At 40.5% G+C, this 20,863-nt stretch overlaps 1 protein-coding gene across 1 annotated transcript in view; it reads right to left on the bottom strand.

Moving 5' to 3' along the window:
- Positions 1 to 458: 458 nt before the first annotated feature.
- Positions 459 to 20,863, bottom strand: part of igsf9a (immunoglobulin superfamily, member 9a) — a 51,225-nt gene continuing 30,820 nt past the window's right edge. Inside the window, exons 10-21 of the mRNA XM_061801807.1 lie at positions 17,049 to 17,189; positions 15,243 to 15,359; positions 14,049 to 14,199; positions 11,950 to 12,061; positions 9,516 to 9,706; positions 8,870 to 9,087; positions 7,149 to 7,233; positions 5,903 to 6,070; positions 5,573 to 5,609; positions 3,116 to 5,338; positions 2,902 to 2,972; positions 459 to 2,354 (exon numbers count right to left, since the gene is read on the bottom strand). Of these exons, the coding sequence (XP_061657791.1) occupies positions 2,191 to 2,354; positions 2,902 to 2,972; positions 3,116 to 5,338; positions 5,573 to 5,609; positions 5,903 to 6,070; positions 7,149 to 7,233; positions 8,870 to 9,087; positions 9,516 to 9,706; positions 11,950 to 12,061; positions 14,049 to 14,199; positions 15,243 to 15,359; positions 17,049 to 17,189 (3,678 nt within the window). The 3' untranslated portion in view covers positions 459 to 2,190. The remainder of the gene's footprint in view (positions 2,355 to 2,901; positions 2,973 to 3,115; positions 5,339 to 5,572; positions 5,610 to 5,902; positions 6,071 to 7,148; positions 7,234 to 8,869; positions 9,088 to 9,515; positions 9,707 to 11,949; positions 12,062 to 14,048; positions 14,200 to 15,242; positions 15,360 to 17,048; positions 17,190 to 20,863) is intronic.

Below are 20,863 nucleotides of genomic sequence, written 5' to 3'. Positions count from 1 at the left end.
TCCACTCCCGCAGAAATACTGTGCTCCATGTAGGGCTTCAACTAAAAGAAAAATGTAAGAAAAACCGTCGTTATATGAGGAAATATACGCTATTTCTTGTTTAGTGCTTTCGACACACAGTGTTTGGATTCTAAACAGCAGGCTAAAGTGTGCTGACTACAAATCCCTCAAGTACCACATACGGTTTTCTCTTTTATCGACTTGTAATATCCGAACACTACAAAATTAAAATACTCCACAGGAGGGTCACATTGATTTGCAGTGAATGCCTTTAATGTGAATTTCAATTCTAGTACGGATATCCAACAATGTGCTTCTAAAATACGATATTGTGGCTATAATGATTTGGTTAACTACTGTAAAGGCCAAATGCTATGTAGAAGCAAGTCAACCACTAACACACTTATTTCACATTTTTTATTACACATATGTACATTATCTTGTAATAACAATAACAACCAAAATAAAATTCTGGGTTTAAATGATTTGCAACAGTTTCTGAATAACCTTTTGAAAATAGGACTTCAAACATGGTTGTTTCACCATGGAAGATGTTCACACAAATAAAGCCAAGACGCCATAAAAAAAAAAATCCAGTTAGCATGTCAGTGGTATTACGAGGCTTACTGTAAGGGGTCAGAATTTAAGATGGAGGTGGGACTGCATCAGGGATCCACGCTGAGCCCCTTCCTGTTCGCGGTAGTAATGGATAGGCTGACAGATGAGGTTAGACTGGAATCCCCTTGGACTATGATGTTCACAGATGATATTGTGATCTGCAGTGAAAGCAGGGAGCAGGTGGAGGAACAATTAGAAAAATGGAGGCACGTACTGGAAAGGAGGGGAATGAAGATTATCTGAACTATAACAGAATATATGTGCATGAATGTGAGGGGTGGAGGAGGAGGAGCTCCAGGGAGAAGAGATAGCAAGAGTGGATGACTTCAAATACTTGGAGTCAACATTACAGAGCAATGGAGAGTGTGGTAAGGAAGTGAAGAAACGGGTTCAAGCGGGGTGGAACAGTTGGCGGAAGGTGTCTGGTGTTCCATATGACAGAAGAGAATTCGCCAGGATGAAGAGCAAAGTTTATAAAACAGTGGTGAGGCCGGCCATGATGTACGGATTAGAGACGGTGGCACTGAAGAAACAACAGGAAGAAGAACTGGAGGTAGCAGAAATGAAGATTGCTGAGGTTCTTGCTTGCAGTGAACAGGTTGGATACGTTAAGGAATGAGCTCATTAGAGGGACAGCCAAAGTTGAATGTTTTGGAGACAAGGTTCGAGAGAGCAGACTTTGATGGTTTGGACATGTTCAGAGGCGATAGAGTGAGTATGTTGGTAGAAGGGTGCTGAGGATGGAGCTGCCAGGCAAAAGAGCGAGAGGAAGACCAAAGAAAAGGTTGATGGATGTTGTGAGGGAGGACATGAGGACAGTGGGTGTTAGAGAGGAGGGTGCACGAGATAGGCTTAGATGCAATAAGATGACAGGCTGTGGCGACCCCTCACGGGACAAGCCGAAAGGAAAAGAAGAAGGAGACGGTAACAATATTGAAAGCAACGTTAATCGATTTTGATAATTCACAGTAGTTTAAGAGCAAAATAGAAAAAGTTGACAGTACATTCCCAAAATTATGTATTAAACCTTTCTCAAACCTGTGGGTAATGTGGTTGGAAATCTCAATGCTAGAATTACAAAGCTGGTCTGAGGGATCACGTTTATGTCAATATATTGTTGCAGTATATCGGATCACAATGTTTATGGTGCAGTCAAATTGTCAGACATCTGATTTCGTGGAAGAGACCTGAATATTTTCTGAGGATATCCAATTCTCCATTCTGCCGTCTAGGAAGAAGAAACTGAACTGTTGTGTCACTTAAACTATGGAGCGTGTGTTCAGCCTTAAAGAACCACTTACAGCCCAGCAAGAAACACAAGATAATGATTGATATCTTTATGACTGACAACTCGTCACTGTTTATGTCAAAGTAAACAAAGGACATGATGGATCAGCCAGCATGGTAAAATGTTTCGATATTTATAGATTGTCCGAGCGTCAGACAGCAAAACAAGTAGTACTCATTCACAAACAAAAACAGCAGATGAATCAAGTAAAAAGTTCATGCATTTGTCGCCTGGTGCTGCGACTAATTGAATGGCACCACCGACGAAGACATGCGGTGGCGTTTTTAAAAAAGCACTGTTTCAGGTTCAGGCAATGCATAGCAGCTGCTTTGATGGCGCCGGAGGAAGGAGCTCTGACTGAAGTTTGGCAGTGCCTTAGTTGAAAACTTCATGCTGGGAGAGCCACAAAGTGGTGCAGCATTCTCTCGGTTCAATGAAGGAAGAAGGCCTGTGGGTAGCAAGACCCTTGTGATATTATCTTTCACTTAATGACATTTTACTTCACATAAAACAGCTTTAACTATATTTCTTCCAGAAATCTCACTAATGAAAAATCCTTTACAGGGGTGAAGAGTAGGTTTACATATCAAATCAGATCATCAAACAGTGAATGTTTGGCTATTAATTTGTCGTCACCTTGCTAAAGCCACAATTGATTTAATATTGAGCCTTTCCACATTGCAGCCACTCAAGTCTCCAAAAAATCTAGGGCAGGGTTTCCCTAGACTAAATAGTCCAATACATCTTTAGTTAATGTACCATTATTGATTTGTACAATCTTTAAAGCAGTTTTAGTAAAAATAATAAAATTAATAATAATAATTAAAAAAACATCCATCTATCCATTTTTCTGAGCCGCTTATCCTCACAAGGGTGGCAGGTGTGCTGGAGCCAATCCCAGCTGTCATTGGGCAGGAGGCAGGGTACATCCTGAATATGGTCACATGGCATAAAGAAAAAAAAAACATCTAAACAAAAAAAAGGAAAAACCTCACCATCTTGGTCTCTTGACTGTGAATAGATCTCAGCCTCATCCCACTCATAGTTCTCATCAACAGAGGGCTTTCTGGTTGGGCGAGAGAACATAATCTTTTCAATCTCACCAGCCTTATTCAGGATGGCAGACCCTATACGAAATACTTGTCAGACAATTGGGCTATCATTAAAAGCAATTGTTTTTTTTATTTTATTTTTTTAAGTGCATCTTACCTTTGGCCTTTTTCAATTTGGTGACTGTACATATCCACTGTGCTGACTTGGTCGTCCTCTTGTATAGTAGCAGGGGAGGAGGTGTTGTTCGTTGACAAAAGACACCGAGACAAGCCTCCATTTGCGGGCTCCATGCTTCCTCGGCCACTGCTTGCAAAACTACTGTAGCTGCTTCCACAATCAGGTACGCCGTCGTAGACTTCTGCTTCCAAGTCCAGTGCGTCTAAGTTAATTTGTGGAGTGCTGTCATCAGGTACTAAGCTTCTGGATGACTCCCTAGTAGAACCCAAATAATCCATCGGCATTTTAATGACCTCCTCGTATTCATCTGGCCGTTTGGTAGCATTGGGAACGGCAGAAGTATCCCTTCTTAATTTGTGGTTGTCAATAACAGAATTGTGTACAGGCCTCGGTGGATTGCTTCTGGAACGGTACATAACAGGAGGTAAATGGTCGGTAATTTGGCTAGCAGAAGAAACATTTGCAGAATGTTTGGAGCTATTCCTGGTGGTTGAACTTTGGTTATCTGCACGCAAAGAGTCTGGATGACAGGTGAATGAATCGGAGTGTTTCTCTTGGTTCAAGGAGTCTATCCATGCATCAGGGGTCAGGAAGTTTGTGTCTTTTTGTCTTGTTTCAAAGCTCTGACTGTGTTGCTTGCAGTCCCATGGTTTTGAACCTTGGCTCACAGCTCTTCGCAGTGCCGGTTCTGAAGCTTTCTGTTGGTAGCGAAAGCTTGTGCTCCTCCTCACTTCTTCATAACGGCCTTTGCGAGAGCATTCTTCTCGTACATGAGAGGCAATTCTGTGGTGCAGCATGGGCTTTTTTGGAAGCTGTGTGACACACATTTTAAATAATGGCTCATCCACACTCATCTCAATCGCCACATTTTGCTTTTTGAGTATTGGGACCTCTTCCTCTACATCTTTGCAGCTTGGCTCTGCATCAAGAGTCGAATTGGATCTTTCGCCATGTATTTGGCAATGAAAAGATGGATTGCTTTGTCTTGGTGCATCAGAATAAGATACATTTTCTTGCATTTCGAAGATTGTGGATGGCAGTACATCATCATAGCCCTGTGGTGTTTCCTGTACCCTTTCATGTCTCATTGTAGGGGAGTGATGTGGGGGAGTTAATCTGTCATTGGAAGAATGGCCTGCTCCCTCGGATCTGAGGGGGATCTCTCCGGTGAAAGACAGAGTAGGATGTTTGTTACCAGTATTTATAAAAAAGGAATTTGGAGGAGTCGAAGGACTGAAACAGGTGCTGTCTGTGATCATTGTGGGAAAATCATTCCAGTAGACAGAAGATGACAAGCAAGGACTAGGCGACAGACCGAAGCTTTCCCTGTAGGTGACCTGTTGGTGTCTGCATGGCAGGGTACGGCTCTTATATCCCTGATTAAGTTTATAACCACCATTCTCTCTTTTCTCAAATTCTGGCTGCTCTCTTCTTATTTCTTCTTTAGAGCTTCTATAAACTCCATATTTCTGGAGTTCCCTTGCCAGCTCTTCCCTCTCTTTAGCCAATTTCAGGCAGTAACTCAGGTTTCCCTTCTCTCGTTCATGTTCCATTTGGAGAACCAGAGTGCTAGCTGTTGTTGAAGGTTGGCCAAGGCCTGACCGTATATGTGGCAGCACTGGAAATGTGGGCGATATTGCTCTATTGAGATGAGAAATACTGGATAAACTGTTAGCACACATCGTGTTCAAGTCAGGAAAGCTATCATAATTTCTCTTATGATGGACGATATCGTCCTCAAGATATTGGATGATGTCAGAGCTTTGCCTTAATGTATCTGATTCACATGGTTTGCAGGGTGGAAGATCTACAGAAAGAACAAATGGTGGATGTTTACTGTCTTGATGCTCTGAGCATGATGACGGAGACTTTTGGACTGTAAAAGGATGATTATATTTTGTACTTTGCTTGCTTTGAAGATTTGATGTGTCATGTGGCGGTATTACAAAGTCCCTGTCTGGGCCTCTGTTAATCAATTCCGCAGAAGGAGAAACAGGGTATGATTTTAGACACTGGAATTGATTTAGGCTACTTTTGTTGTCAGAGGGGAGCTGCTGCTTATGATGTCGATTCTCAATGTTAAAGGGAGAGCAAACTGTCTTCGAGGAGGCGATGGAAGAAGAAATGCTAGGATAGAGGGCACTGGCTGGAAGTAGTCTTTTCTTTAACACACTGTCTGTATTCCCGCAGACTGAAATCTTTCTGTGAGTGAGAGCAGAAATGAGAGGTGGAAGAAGAAAAAAGTTAGAAAAGGCAGAGGTGTCAGATGCAGAGAAAAAAAACGGGATGACAGAATGAATGAGTCAAACAGAAAAAGACCAGCGTTATGAGGATATAAAAACTGAATTCACTGACGCCAAACATATTTTCAGTGTAAAAGCAGAAGGACGGAAAGGTCATTGGGATCCATATTGAGGACACGGTTAAGGTACTTACGATGATGGGGAGCACTTATAGATGGCAGGAGGGGGTTCTGGAAGTGAGGGAAAGCGGCAAAATTTTATCTAACTTATGGCACGGTACAAAAGAAATAAACTCAATCCATGCTAAAATAATATAAATTGTTACCTACTACTACTATATTTATTAATTACTAAATAGACATTTTTTACTTTTTATCAAGCAATGCGGAATAGAATAAAGACGCATCATGGTATTGGCATTCATCCATTGTAATTAGGTCTGATTTAGGAAATTAAAAGTGGTTTCAATATTTTGTGCCATGAACAATGATAATCATGTATGATTGAGGAGAAGCTTGCTCACCATTCTGCTTCTTTTGGCTTTGTAGCTTCTTCCTGTGACTGATAAGGCAGGCAGAACCCAACAGTAAGACCAGCGCCAAACACATACAAACGACTCCACCAAGAATCCGTGCCAATAACGATTCAGGAGATTCTAGTTGTCTGGATGAAGAAGGTCGCATTTCCATTCCTGTCACGGCATATTAATTGGAAAATGGAGGTCAAAGCGAGCAAATTGATGGCTGTCTCCAAAGACTTTGTGAGGCATCTGGTAACGCAACCCTGCTATGATTGTGGTTAATCAAAACAGGATCAGAAAAATCCATGTTCTTTGAGGGATCAGAGGCAACATCTTGGGCATCAATGTATCAATGTCAAAAGGAAATTAGTGTGCATAGGACTGTGGCAGATAAAAGAATAGTAAGGAATGCATTACTTGATTAGAAGTCTGTTTTGCAAGCAAATGCAATGTAGTTAATTTAAACTATGTGAGGTTTCAAGCTCAAATCCATCCATCCATTTTCTGAGCCTCCAAACTGGTAAAATCACTTTTGAATCAGGGCCAATAAATAGCATGCATATTCAAACAGTTTGACTTGTACATTTTGCTGAAAGACGAAAACAAACATCTCTTAAAAAAAACATTTAGAGATAAATGTTTTTTTTTTCATTTGACAAGAAAACAGCTAGGCAAAAATATGCATACTCTATATGTCAGTGCTGTAGTACCTGGTGCTTTATGTTAAATGTATGATTCTACTCATGCAGAATATATATACAATGTCATATGTATACGTCAGTCCCAATGTGTGTAGTGTCTTCAGATTTACTGTGCATAATCAACAATGTGTCCTTGAGGATCATGATTGGCAAATCTTAAACATCCATTGTTCTGAATAATTTGCTCAGGCTGAATTAATATGATGAGCTCCTGTGTTAAATAATATATTGTCAGATTTATGGTTCTGATGAAATCGATAAAACTAATGGGGATGTGTCAATTCCTCCAGTTTATATCTTTTGACTGTACAAAATGAAACAGTAACGTAACATTAACATCAAGATTGGGAACAAAATACAGCACAAACTGTAGCAACAATTATTCCAATAAGCTATAAGGATCACAAGGTTCTAATGGGTAACATTACCTAAAGACCTGCTCAAAGATTTTGAGAAACAGGGACATGACTAGAAAATGAACTTGATGGAGTGGATTAAAACAGGAGGTGCGATGAGAATCTGAGGGGCAAGGTTGCTTGAACACCTACCCATGGTGGAGACATTGAGTGATGGACTGGGCTCGCTCAGCAGCTCACCGTGTCGAGTTAGCAGCCTCAGCTCATATACGCAGTCCTGAGACCAACACACACACACAAACAAGTACGGGATGAAACCTCACTTTGTGGACACAGTATTGTGCTTGCAATGCTAATGAAGTTGATTTGAATTTGACTAGGGCTATACAGGAGCACGATAGAAGGCGCCACAGAAAGCAAAAGCCAGTGCACAAGGATTGATAGAAGACAGAATAGTGATGGATACCTTGTAGCGTGGCAGATTTATGTTTTAGTAAAGCCATGATTACCATATACCGGTGGTGTACATGTAGAATGTTTGAGGCTTTTCACCTATCTTAAATGGGATCAGAACCACTGACCTACAAATACACCTTACATGAAATTGTATTCTCTATTTCCAATTATTCCATTATTCTCATTCTATATAATGTGTGTTTTGGCTCCCCAGCTCTAAGTCACGTGTATACTTTGTTTGTCCAATCAGAGTTTGGATTCTCCGTGTCGCCATGTTCATTTATTCAGAATCAGGTTTATTGGCTAAGTTTGTAAACAACACAAGGAATTTGTCTCCAGTAGTTGGAATCCCCCTATCATGACATACATGAGTACAAAAACAATAGATAACCATTTGACGGGGAACATTTTTTTTCATCATTATTATGAACTCATAGTTGCGCAAAGGATGTCTTCTAGGATTTGGAGCCGTTAGAATCCCCATTAGTGAGATAGTCCAGTGTGGAAAAGGTGTCAACACTTCAAGGAGTGTATGCAGTTTAAAGTGAGAAGTCATGTGGTAGTCTATTGCCCAGGGCATTTAGAATCCTGAGTGTTGGTGTATGACACATATAGACCAAAGCCATGCCTGTTTCTTTTTTTTTTCCCTTTAGAACCAATGAGATTCACTATTGTTCATAAGCGTGATGTAAGGATTTTTTGGTCAGCTTTTTTTTCATCAGCATTTTTCTATCCTTGGATTGATTGGTTGAAGAAAGCAAGTAGGACGATGTCCGATGTGATTATAAATTTCTTTTCACGGATCGGAGACCGTTGCTGGTTGGCTTTGTTGATTGGACCAAAGGAAGAAAAAATGACTGGAGGCTGCTCAGCCAAGACACATATCTTAATTCATTCCATATCCATGCTCATTACTCAAAACACTCTTATCTCAAATCATCTTTCCCCGTTTCCCCACTCTTGCCGTTTTTTTTTTTCTCTTGGTCTCATCAATTTGGCGTCGCATTTTGCAAGACACATTCATCAAATAAAATTGGAATATAACTCGAAACAGGTGGCGAGGTAGATCAGCTGGTAAAGCGTTGGCCACACAGTTCTGAGGTCCCAGGTTCAATCTCGGACCCGCCTGTGTGGAGTTTGCATGTTCTCCCCGTGCCTGCGTGGGTTTTCTCTGGGTACTCCGGTTTCCTCCCACATCCCCAAATCATTAATTGGACACTCTAAACTGACCGTGGGTGTGATTGTGAGTGCAGCTGTTTGTCTCTATGTGCCCTGCGATTGGCTGGCAACCAGTTCAGGGTGTCCCCAGCCTCCTGCCTGTTGACAGCTGGGATAGGCTCCAGCACTCTCCGCGACACTCATGAGAATAACCGGCAAAGAAAATGGATGAATGGATATAACTCGAAATAGGATATATCAAAAAAATAGCTTGACAGACAACTCAACAGCTTATTCACCTTTTGCAGACCTGGAATGATGATCTCACTTGTGTTGGCACTAATATCATCATCCAAATTGATCCATTCCCCTTGCTTGACACGGGATTGAAGAACAAATCCTGTGATAGTGAGGGGCCGGGCTTCTGGAAGGGACCACCTCAGAACAACACCTGCAGAACCCAAATGAGCTGACAGCGAGGCAGGGGTCTTTGGCTGATCTCTGCCTGGTGTAGAATCTATTTATAAGGGATGGGACAAAACAATGTTGCAATTAATTAGCCACATGCACAAAGGTGCTGAATCTTAATCACAGTGCAGGAAATTGTAGTTCTCATGTGAAATGTGGAATGGTGACAGGGAGATAGGGGCCAATTGTTTTTCAATTGGTGGCTTCCAATGAAAAGAGTTACACTTTTGACTTTTAGCAAATTCTAGTAGATTTTCCAGCTCAGAATTATTAAATTAGGTGAAGAAATTCTGTTGGTTTTTGCCTTATTGTACACTTCTGAGTTTTTTTTTTTTTTTTCACTATCACCTTTTTCATGCCACGGGGTTTGCATGTTTCTTCTCAAGATGCAGTCAGATAAAAAAATAACAAAAAAAAACAACTGCAGCTGGAATTCTACTACAGAAAGATAAGAGGATAAATGAGGAGGAAACTGACCTAAGGTCCTCGCTGTGGTAATTTCGCTAAACGGTCCTGTACCAACTTTGTTATGAGAAAGGAGACTGAACTGATACTCGGTAGCAGGAGACAGCCCTGTCACTAAAAAGGTGGTGCCGGAGATCGAGGGCACAGGCACGGAGAACCAGTCCTGCTTCCCTTCATTATCACGCACTGAAATCTTTTTTACCCTGCAGAAGGAGCAAGAGCAAGAGGCGAGATATGAAAACAAAAGAGGGGAGGGGAATTCGCTTTTATGAAACATGACAGAAAAGTGGGTTTCATTAATCATTCATATTCATCACCAGCATGAAATTTTGTTTCAAAGACATGCACTGATGTATCCCCACTAATGCACAGAGAGTGTGCCACTCCAATTAGAGGAATTGTCGTTATCTCCAGCAGAGCAGGGGTCCTGCGTATCTATTTTATCCATAGCAAATTTCTTGACTCCAGAGGCAAAAGCAGGAGATTGAAAAGAAAAAAAAAAAGATTCACCTATCCACAACTGAAAGAACGTTTGAACATTATTAATGTAAGTCTAAAAAAAAAAAGGGTTTGATGGCCCTGGCTCAAAGTGTCATCTTCTTCCATTAAAGAGGTCAAAATATTCATTTATTAATGTGGCGCAGTTAATCGTAAGGTCCTGGTTTCCGTGAGGAAACAAAAGATGAATTGCCGTTAATTGCCCACAGAGCTCCCACACCTACACTATGATTAATTTTTCATTTATCTGACATTTTACATAATAGTTATATTACAGTCTCATTTAAAATTATGTGTTTTATGTCTACAACAGGTATTTTAGGTACAGGTCTTGTCTTCATGATGGAAATGTAGTAGAAGACAAGGACAGTCATTTCTATTTATTGACAATGTCATATATGTATTCAAAAATTAATTTTATATATGGCTTATCTTCATTAGGTCATGGACACCAATCCTCTAGAATCCATTCAACTCACTCTGACTTTTCATATATCACATTTCATATCATATCACCATAGATACAATGCTGTGAAGGTATTTACCCCCTTTTCAAATTTAAGATCAAATTAAACTACTGTATATATCAGACAAAAGATAACCCAAGTGAACTCAAAAGACTGCTTTAAATGATGATTTTATTTATTAAGAAAAAAATGTAAAAAAAAAAAATGTCCCCTAAACCCAATACAGTAACTGGTTAAGACCAGCTCAGCAGCAAGAACTGGCAATGAGTCTTTCACACCTCTGTGAAGATTAAATATTTTAGCCCACCCTTCCTTGCACTGGAGACCCATTGAGCATGAATGTCCTTTTTAAGGTCATGCCACATAATTTCAGTCGAATTCAAGTCCGGATCTTGAGTAGGACACCCCAAAACCTTCATTCAGATGTTGAATTGCTGATGTGTTTTGTATCATTGTCCAGCTGCAGAAGCGAAGTGCTCTTCAGCTTGAGGACACAAAGTGGTAGCCATGAATTCTCCTTCAGGATTTTCCGGTTTCAGAATTCAGAGTTCCATTAATCACAGAAAGTCATCCAGTTCCTGAAGGAGTAAAACCGGCCACAGACTACCACCATTGTGTTTAACTGATGTTTTTAGAAAATGCCGTGTTGCAGTCACACAAGATGTAATGAGACACACACCTTCCAAAAAGTTCTGCATTCATCACTTCAATTTAACAAAGGGAGCAATTGTTCTTTACACAGGGCATCATCAAATAAAAATAAAACCCCTATTTAAAATCTGCATGTATACTTATTTGTGTGATGATAGTAAACATAAGTGGTGAAACTATCCCTTAAACATTTTTTTAAGAAGGAGTCAAGTACTTTCATGGGGCTGTACATAGAATGCAAGCAAAACTGATCAGCTTTGTTCACCCATGCATTTTGACACCAGTTGCTGATTTATATGATCACATATTTACAGTATCATTGTCTTTTCCCAGTAACCTTTTAATTTTGCCGTAGTCCATCCATCCATCCATCCCTTTTCATAGCCACTTATCCTCACAAGGGTCGCAGGGAGTGCTGGAGCCTATCCCAGTTGTCAACGAGCAGGCGGCAGGGTACACCCTGAACTGGTTCCCAGCCAATCGCAGGGCACATAGAGACAAACAGCCGCACTCACAATCACACCACACAGGGGTAATTTAAAGAGTCCAATTAATGTTTGGGGGATGTGGGAGGAAACCGGAGTGCCCGGAGAAATCCCACGCAGGCACGGAGAGAACATGCAAACGCCACACAGGGAGGGCTGGGATTGAACCCGGGTCCTCAGAATTGTGAGGCCATTGCTTTACCAGCTGATCCACCGTGCCGCCCTGCCATGAACACGTAACAGATAAATGAATTCTTCATCCTAAAGATAACTGAAGCAATACCAGCGCTGTAAATGGCAACCATGATTTCAGCCCGAGCGGAAAGTGGGAGGCTTTCCACCTACCAGACTGAAAATGTCTGAGCTGAACCTCCATCAAAGCCTGCCTCCCAGGATATATTGGCCTGCTCCACTCCTGGAGAGATGGACAGGGATGTAGCTACATGGGGGCTGGTTCCTGTAATGGCAAGAACAAAGAGCTCATGTGAATGATGCAGAAAAAAAGGCTCATCTCAGACTGGACCATGTTTACTAACTGGAGTCGAGAGTGGAGGCGCCAGGCATTCGGCTTGAGCGGTGCTTTCATAGCTATGCGCTCTCTCTCGCTCAAAAAAAAAAAGTCATTATATCTAATACAGCAGAACCTATAAGTCAAAAAGCCAAGAAAAATATAACTCTAAGTCTCACAAAACTTCAGAGTTTAAAGGTCAAGTGTCATGAAATGGATGATTTTTGGTATATTGTTAATGAAAAACCCACAGCCAATATGGTCCCGTGTTTTTCCCCTACAAAACATGATTTTGACGTATACAGCTTTTTGTAACTCCCGCCATGAAAATCCTCTCGAGGGATTTGTTTTTGAGAAGAAGCAGGAAGTGACGTACAGGACAGAGGCGCCCCCTAGTGGACTCGTTGGTTTCCATTAGTTTTACCTCCGGGAAGGTAGCTCGTTGTTCCTTCGTGTTAGCCAAAATGCCTGCTCATTGCATTGCTGGACATTGCTTGAACAATCGGGAGAATGGATTTAGCCTTCATAAGTTTGCAAGAGACCCGGTTCGTTGTGAAAAATGGATTGCACGGGTGCAGAGGACGAGAGCTTCGTGGGTTCCAAATAATAGGTAGGCAGTAATGCCCCCCAGCTCAACGGTGTTCAATAAGTACAGCGGTGGCTTTGAACATACCCCTAAAAGCAGCATGGCTCGGCTCCACCTCCTCCTTATATGCCACCACTGCAGAAAATCAGCCAAGGCTGAGGCTGTCATTTTTTTTTGCAAAGGCTGCGCGTCGCCGCGATGGCTCATCTCCGCCGCGGAAGTGGATCGGACGGGGATTTTGGGATTAGGTTTGGCCGTGATCGTATATCATCTGAATATGGCTCGAAACAATAGTGTAATATTGCCCCGAGGGCTCGAAACAATAGTGTAATATTGCCCCGGTAACTTCACTCGGTTGTGTGAGCTTCCGTGTCAGAAGGGGCGCATTTGTTTCCCTTAGTTAGGGTGCACCGCGTGTTTTCATTGGAGAATGTCCGGGTGACATCACAGACGGAGGACGCAGCCAATATGGCAAGCACTTTGATATCGTAGAATGACAGTTCTGCAACTTTGCACATGGATGACGCGCTCTCCGCTCACATTTATTTTTTCGTATAGACATTGAAGTGAATAATATATGCATTTTTCATTACAATATCTATTTTAGAATGTTTATAGGGATGACACCCGGGCTTTATAAACTGCCATCACACATACAGCATTCACTGTGTAGCTGGAAAAAAAGCTCAGTTCAGTGATCATCAAATAGATGCTTTTTTTTTTGCTGCTCTTGTTTTTTTTAAATCTTAAAAGACCAGTCTCAGCAGTCCTGTTAAATGAACAAGAACATGGAAATAAGAATTTTCCTGAAATTGCAGTAGTAAAAAAGAAAAAAGAAAGCCAGCGTTAACATCGATACCATATCTTTATTTAATGTTAAAGTAGTACTTTGTTCTACAGTGAACAACTTCCTTTTCCACTTGCATGGTGATGAAAACCTTAAAGCTTTGTTGAGTCACAACAAAAGTGCTATATAAAACCATTGCCTTACATTTTATAAAATAGTTAACTTTTTTGTACTTACTAACTTTGCCTGTGAGTAAGTGTAATGGCAACAGTTTGATCCAGAAAAAAAAAAATCTTTAGCAATCCAAACAAGTCAGATATATTTGTCTTTTTTTGTTCAACTGTGTATATTTTGGTCCTGGAAAAGACACGAGTTGGTGGTTTAAAAAGAAAAATCCAATGTATTGCTGCCACCACTTTAACATGAAAGTGTATATTACTGCGGTTGTCGTCAGAACTGATACTGAACTGGATTCCATTATACTGTATTGGAATGCACCATAAAGCATGGACATGATTAGAAACAAACAAAAAAAAAAAGGAAAATCTCCTATTTGCACTCACCCAGGACAAAGATTTGAGTGAAGGCTTTTACGAGGGCTACACGATTAGAAATACTGCATTCCCACATCCCATGGTGGTCCTTTGCGAGGGGCCGCAGCAACAGCGACCCATTGGGGGTGACAGAATATGATATACGACGAACCAGATCAACCTTCAAAAAAGACATTCAAGAATGAAAGACCAATGCAATATATATTTATATATATATATGTATATCATTTTACCAACTCCATTTGATCACGTAAAAGAGAGTACTATAATAGAACCAGTGCATTTATGCTTTGAGATGAATCTGTCATGTTTTAACGATAATTATGATTTCACCACTAACAGATTTGGAGTGGACTACTCAGAGCCCTGACATTACCACCTTTTGGATAACCCAGCACAGAGATTGTGAGTGAGTCATTTGTGTTCTCTAAACCCACAAATGTTCTTCTGAATGAATGGACCAAAAAAAAAAAACATTTAAAAAAATCCTGCAGATTCAGTAAAGCAGGCTACTTCCTGATTCACTGAAAATGGACAATGTTGGGATAAGCTAAATAAGACTTTTCCCTTCATTGGAGTGGGTGGGACAATTCATTTTTAACTTAAACGGCAATCGAAAATGCACAAGTCATAAAAATAGTTTTTAATTATTGTGAAGCTAAATAGCTTATCAACAACACTTATTTTAGACAATAAGTGCATCATGAGAATATAAGTGAATCCAATCAGTTTTCCTCACATATTAAAAGTGATTATTGCATCACTCTGTTACGATGGCTATTCAATCTCGTCTCCAAATTAAATTAATTAAAAGAAGGCCGATTCTGGGAAAAATGGAAAATCAAGTGACTTGTAATGTGCTATGTGCTCCTTTGGCAAACTGATCTTTTAATTCTTTGTATATAAATATTTGTATTTCTGGAGTGCCTGGCTCCCCATCAAGTTTAAAAAAAAAACAATCTAGTAAGTCTTTTGTGATTTTGTTATTTCTGAAAATGTGTCTGTGAGATATTTCCACCTCATTGTGACATAAAATTCTGATGTACATAACTTTTTCTTTACCATTTTCCTATTTTAAGGGATGAAAGCCCGATACCTTTCATGAAGACACCATGGACTAGTTTCGAATTGTGAAAAAAAAAAAAAAACAGTCCGATACCTTTGTTTAAAAGAGTGTTTACTCCTTCTTCAGTTTCTGTTTACCTTGGTCCAGCTGATTTGAACTGCGGAGTCGTGATTGCCTTGACACGGGATGAGCAAGGTTCTACCAACCTTCTGTTTGTATTGCTTCTCTGGAGGGACGCTGAACGATGGGGGGTCCTGTAAATTGTCAGAGAGGTACAGCTGTATCGAGGCTCTCGCTCCAATGCCAACGACGGATATGAAGACAAGAGTAATGCCTCATTGGACAAGATTAGTTTAATAACAGAAGGATTAGCCACGCAATTAACTTCCTAATAGTGCAGCTACTGTTATGATTTAGCGCTGACTGCCATTAATTCCAGAGGGCACCAGCGTGGAAGTGAAAAGGTCAATAAAATGTTGTTTTTGATTCGTTGTGACTGATGCCATTTAGCCCGATTAACGGAACGTTGTCAACAACAACATATTTTTTAAAATAAGGGGACACATGGTGACTGTAATTATCAGAAATCTGTTATTTTATCCACATTTCAAAATCATGTATAAAGTACTGAAGGTTTATCACATTTGAATGATCATTTGTGGTCATTTTTTGTTCAGAACAGCATGTGAAAAAAAGCTCCTGAACATTCTTGACTTTATACAGCACTATGATGATCATGCTCATTTTTTTCAGGTGGTCACTGTCCCCTGATAAAGGGCCTAATTCGGGACCGAGGAAAGAGATCCTGAAATGTTCCAAGTGCAGTCACAATAAACCTTTCCGACCTGTCAATCACTTGTACAATTATAGCCAATCAGATAGCCACATTGTCTTAACCCCTGGCTTGACCCGCCCCTCTTGTTGTCATGTCCCACCAGCAATGCTGGTTATCGGTCGCGTGCGGTTGGAAAAGTTAATGTTACGAAGAAAATGGTCCTCAGATGCGCTTGGGGAACGTGCATTTCTGATGAAAGATATCCGGCTAGGTTTCAAGGGGCCCGGTTGATTCATTTTCCAAAGCCTAAATAAAACACAGTTGACGAAGTGTCTACGATGGATTAAGGCTTGCGGAAGAGCGCACGTACAACTAAGTGTGAACAATATCAACAAACACAAGGCTGTATGTTCGAAGGCAAGTGAGGGAGAAGTATCTTCTCTAAATTTGATTGAATTATTATCAGTGATTTATACATTGCAGGAGACCAACTTTCACTTTGTTAGCGTATCACTGACCTGCTGAATGAAGTGTGTAATGTTTTATGCCGACGAGTCGGGTTCGTAATAGGTAAATGCTCGATGTCATGCAAGAGCAATGCCTATTTGCATAATTGTATCAGATCAGACTTTTAAGACAGAAAACTGGGTTCCATTACAAGCCAAGTTAAATGAATACACCCACTCACTTATAAAGACTACAATGATATTACTGGTGATCTTTCCAAGTAAAAAGTACTCACCCTGCTTTACATACTCAGTACGATTCCAAAATTTTATCCTGTTGGATTTCAATATGAAGTTAGTGTGGCGTCAAACTTTTTCGCATCAATTAGCAACGTTTTGTTGTAACTCTGACATTGCGTCTTGCTCCGTCCAAAATCTTAATTCCGTGTACATATCCTTGTGTGAAATAGTTGAGACCTCTCTGTAGAACTCTCTTGGACAAGTCTGACGCATTTGGCAAAAAACATACCCCAATAATATCTGGAATACGTGATAGAGGATCCAGTTCAAACCTATTATCTTCAGTCGCCATTTTGGAAGATTGTGGGGCATGGCAACTGTAGCTAGGGGGGGGGGGGAAGCTGAAGCTCGCCAGTCGGAAAGGTCCATTAGCAAAGATTGTAATACAGTACTTTACAAATCACGTGTGTGTGCACACTCACCTGCAAAATAACCTTGGTTGGTCCAGATTGTCCCATAGTGCCATAACTGTTGAATGGGGTGCAGGTGTACTCCCCCTCCACATCATCGTTGACCGTGGCCATCAGCAAATGGCCCTCAGGGTTTAAAGTCCACCCTGGATACTGTGAGAAAAGCCCAAAATATTGAAAAGCCACTTATAACTAGAAATTCCAGCAGCTGCTTTGCTCTCACCATCATTGGCTGGCTTTTCAGTAAATGTAGTACAATTATTCCACAAACAATTGGCTTTTGGGGGGCGGCATAGAAAGAAGTAAGATTATTTGCCCAGCCACATCTTCTAGAAGTAGACTGTGACAAATGACCATCTTTGTTGTATAGTCATATATTCAACAACATCAAATAATGCAAATATAGTTTGCAAGATCCTGCACATATTGTCACATCATCCCAGTTGAGTCATATATTTAATCCGCACCGTAGTAGCGATCGACAAGGTCTTTCTTTACTGGTCATAATGTCATTTGGGAGAGTGTTTTAAATCCCTTAACATTGGTTTTATATTGTTATTATGGCTTAATACTGTCATTTGAATTAGTCCATCAGTATTGTTGTCAAATTAGCTAATGGCTTTGTGGCTCTGGACAAAAACATAATTTCTGGAGCGCTTCATTCCTATTTTATTTGACTCCTATGAAAGCACTTATTTGCACATTAAACACATGGAAGGTTTTCAATCACCTTTTAACTGTGTTGTTGACTTTTGGTAAGTTTGCACTGACGTCAGTGTGCTATTACTGTATATCTGTCAGATTGAATCTTTGACAGTGTTTTACTGGGATTGTGAGCGCTTGTGACAGCGGTGTTAGAAGTGAGATAATTGGCAACGGTGTGGCTTCCCACGCCTTTGTTCCGCACTGCAGGAAATATATCACATTTCCCGCGGCATGCCTTGTCCATTGACATGTATTTTTGTACAAGCTCTGGGCTGGATTTACAAACGCAATGTCAGGCAGAAAAAAATCTGCAAACTTGATCGTGCGCCCAAAAAGATGTGGAAACTGATCTTTTAACTAGGATTGCATATGCCAAACCCACTAAATTGCTGCACAGTTCATTTTGCGCATTGGGATAAAGGACCATATACAAATAGATTAATTTAGCACTGAAAATGTAATTTATCAAACCTGAGACACATTGCTGTGGCTGACTTTGTATCTTTCATGCATCTGAAAGCCAAACGAGCACACAAAGCGGTCCCGGCATGGCACAGGCAAAATGAGAGGAGACTGGGAGCAGTTTTCCGCTTGTGAAAATGTTTTTGAAATGCCAACTGAAATTATCAAGACATTTCGTCTAATCATCAATGCAGCATTGGAGTTTCCGAGTGGCTAGATTAGATGCAAACATTTTTTCATTCTGATTGAAGAGCTCAGGTAAACTGTTCACATGGGAAATGATCTATTCCAATCTGGTGTTTACATGTGCCACAGAACAGTTTTAGACATGACATCATGCAGGCAGCGTGGGTTCAACTCCCACTCAGAGACGGCATGAATGTGAGTGCAATTGGCTGTCGGTGTCAGTGACTGACTGGCAAACGTAGAACGCCTTTCGCCTGAAATCAGCTCGGATATGCTCCAGCACCCTGTGATCCTGAACAGGGTAAGCGCTGCTGAGTAGTTTGTGTGGAGGTCAGTTTTTTATTTAGCACAGTAACTGTGATAGTTTTGACATTTTTTTTATCCAAGGAACAATTCGACACTAATGCACATCTTCAATGTATTGGTTGATCCAGCTGTGCAGTCACCAATAATCATTCCTTGACACCCTTTGCAAAATGGCCATTGTACTGGACTATCGCTCTAATGGGCTCGCTAACTGCTCTAAATGCTAGAAGACTCTACATCCTTGCACAACTGTGTGTTCTTATGAGGAAAAAAGTTCCCTGTCAATTGACTGTCTGTTGTCCTTTGTTCTTGTTAGTTCATTTGTTCTGTTCTTCATACTATGTATGTATGTCCTACTGTGACGGCACCAACTGTTGGAGAAAAATTCCTTGTGTGTTGTCAAATACTTGGCCAATAAAGCTTATTCTGATACATCATTTAGCACTTTGATAAAATAAGAGCAGATTATGTACTGTGATGAGTTTGTAAAACATGAATGAAATTTGTCAGTCAATTTAGGTTCAAGAGAATGCTGGATGGAGTAAAAAATAACTCATAATAAATAAGATTACTAACATAGGGGGCTTTATGACTGACTCAGTGCTTTAGGAAACTGACTGAAGTGAGAAATTTATTATTAGCTGCAAATCAGTTCGCACGTACATTTCGCAATTGCACCCACCGCTCATCTCACAAACGCATGTTGGTGACATAATCTGTGCCTTGTGGTTCCTCTTTTGGAGCTTGGGTGGTGCTTGGCCCCCAATAAAAATCAGTACTTAACACTGCCTGTTTATAAACTGGTCAGTTCCAGGAAGCTGTCGGTAGAGTATTGACAATCGATTGTTGCGAGATTATTGACACTTGATACCTGCAGGTTTGTGCTGTAGACAAGTAGCAATCCCACGATTCGCATCTGTACTCACCTGATTGTGTTATTCTTCATCTACAGTCCTCCTCCTGTGATCACCGCCATGCCGCCTAGCTACCTCACCTGCTCACATCCATGCTTTCTCGCGCACTCCTTTATCCAACACTCCCCCACCTCACCTTGGATATCCTTACCGTAAACCAACCCTCAAAAAAACCCTTTAAACCTACTTAATCCACTTTGGTTTGCTTTTGTGTCGAGACTAAGATGATATTATTAGTATCATGACAGTTAGCCATTGTTTAAAACAGGGGTGCCCAGACTTTTTTTTTACCCCAAGATCTACTTCTCAAGCATCCAGCCTCTTGTGATCGACTTTGGGTGGTATGACGTTTTGTTTTTTTTAGAATGACCAATGATGAAATAGAATGACCAAAGATGACCACAAAGATCTGCCCACTACAAAAATGCAAAACATGTATTTTAAAGTATATTGAGGATTCTTTATGCATGGATGTATGTTTGTGCACCTTGCATAACCTTATGAGCCAATATTACACAATATAATTAACTAAACATTTTTTGCAACTATCTGAGTTCACATTGATCATCACTAAACACCATACGAATGAAAATGCATGCCTGGGCTGTGTCACTCATGTCAGTGGATTCGTCCAACTGTAGTGAGAAACACTCACAATCTGAGATGTGTGTGTGTGCGGCCAATTGGGATTTTAGTTCGTTCACTTTTCTCATTCTCATCTTGTTTTTCGACGGAATGTCGGTGTCGTATTTTTTATAAACAGTTTGAAAATGCCGCAACACATTTCACTCCACTGGCAGATGAGGCAAACGCACTTCGAAAATGACATCGTTAAAAAAATTACCCGCCTCTCATTCCGTATGAAAGTGATATGTTTTTGTCTTCTTTACTGCAGCATCCATACTCATGTTTAAGATTTCTTAAGCAAAGCTTTAAAAGCTGGCAGTGTGTTTTCCTGTACTGTGGTTGTTCGCACATGCGCGGTGAGCTCAAGTTAAAAAAAATATGGCTGATGTGTTTTTTTTTTTTCTCGGCACGCCGTCACAATCTACCGAAACTGCGTTCGACGCATTGAGCACCCCTGGTTTAAAAATAAAAATAAAAGGCCTATCCAGCAACATAAAATGTATTGGCAAGTTTCATGGTTGCAGACCAATATCTTCAACATATTTCAGAATTAATTAGTTCAGTATTTGAAATTACTTTGCATTCTGCACGGCTGATGCTTCCATAATGTGTAATTAAAAACAAAAT

The sequence above is a fragment of the Syngnathoides biaculeatus genome, chromosome 17 (genome assembly GCF_019802595.1).
Source record: "Syngnathoides biaculeatus isolate LvHL_M chromosome 17, ASM1980259v1, whole genome shotgun sequence".
In the NCBI taxonomy this organism is placed as follows: Eukaryota; Metazoa; Chordata; class Actinopteri; order Syngnathiformes; family Syngnathidae; genus Syngnathoides; species Syngnathoides biaculeatus.
This window is presented reverse-complemented; position numbering and strand designations above follow the sequence as displayed.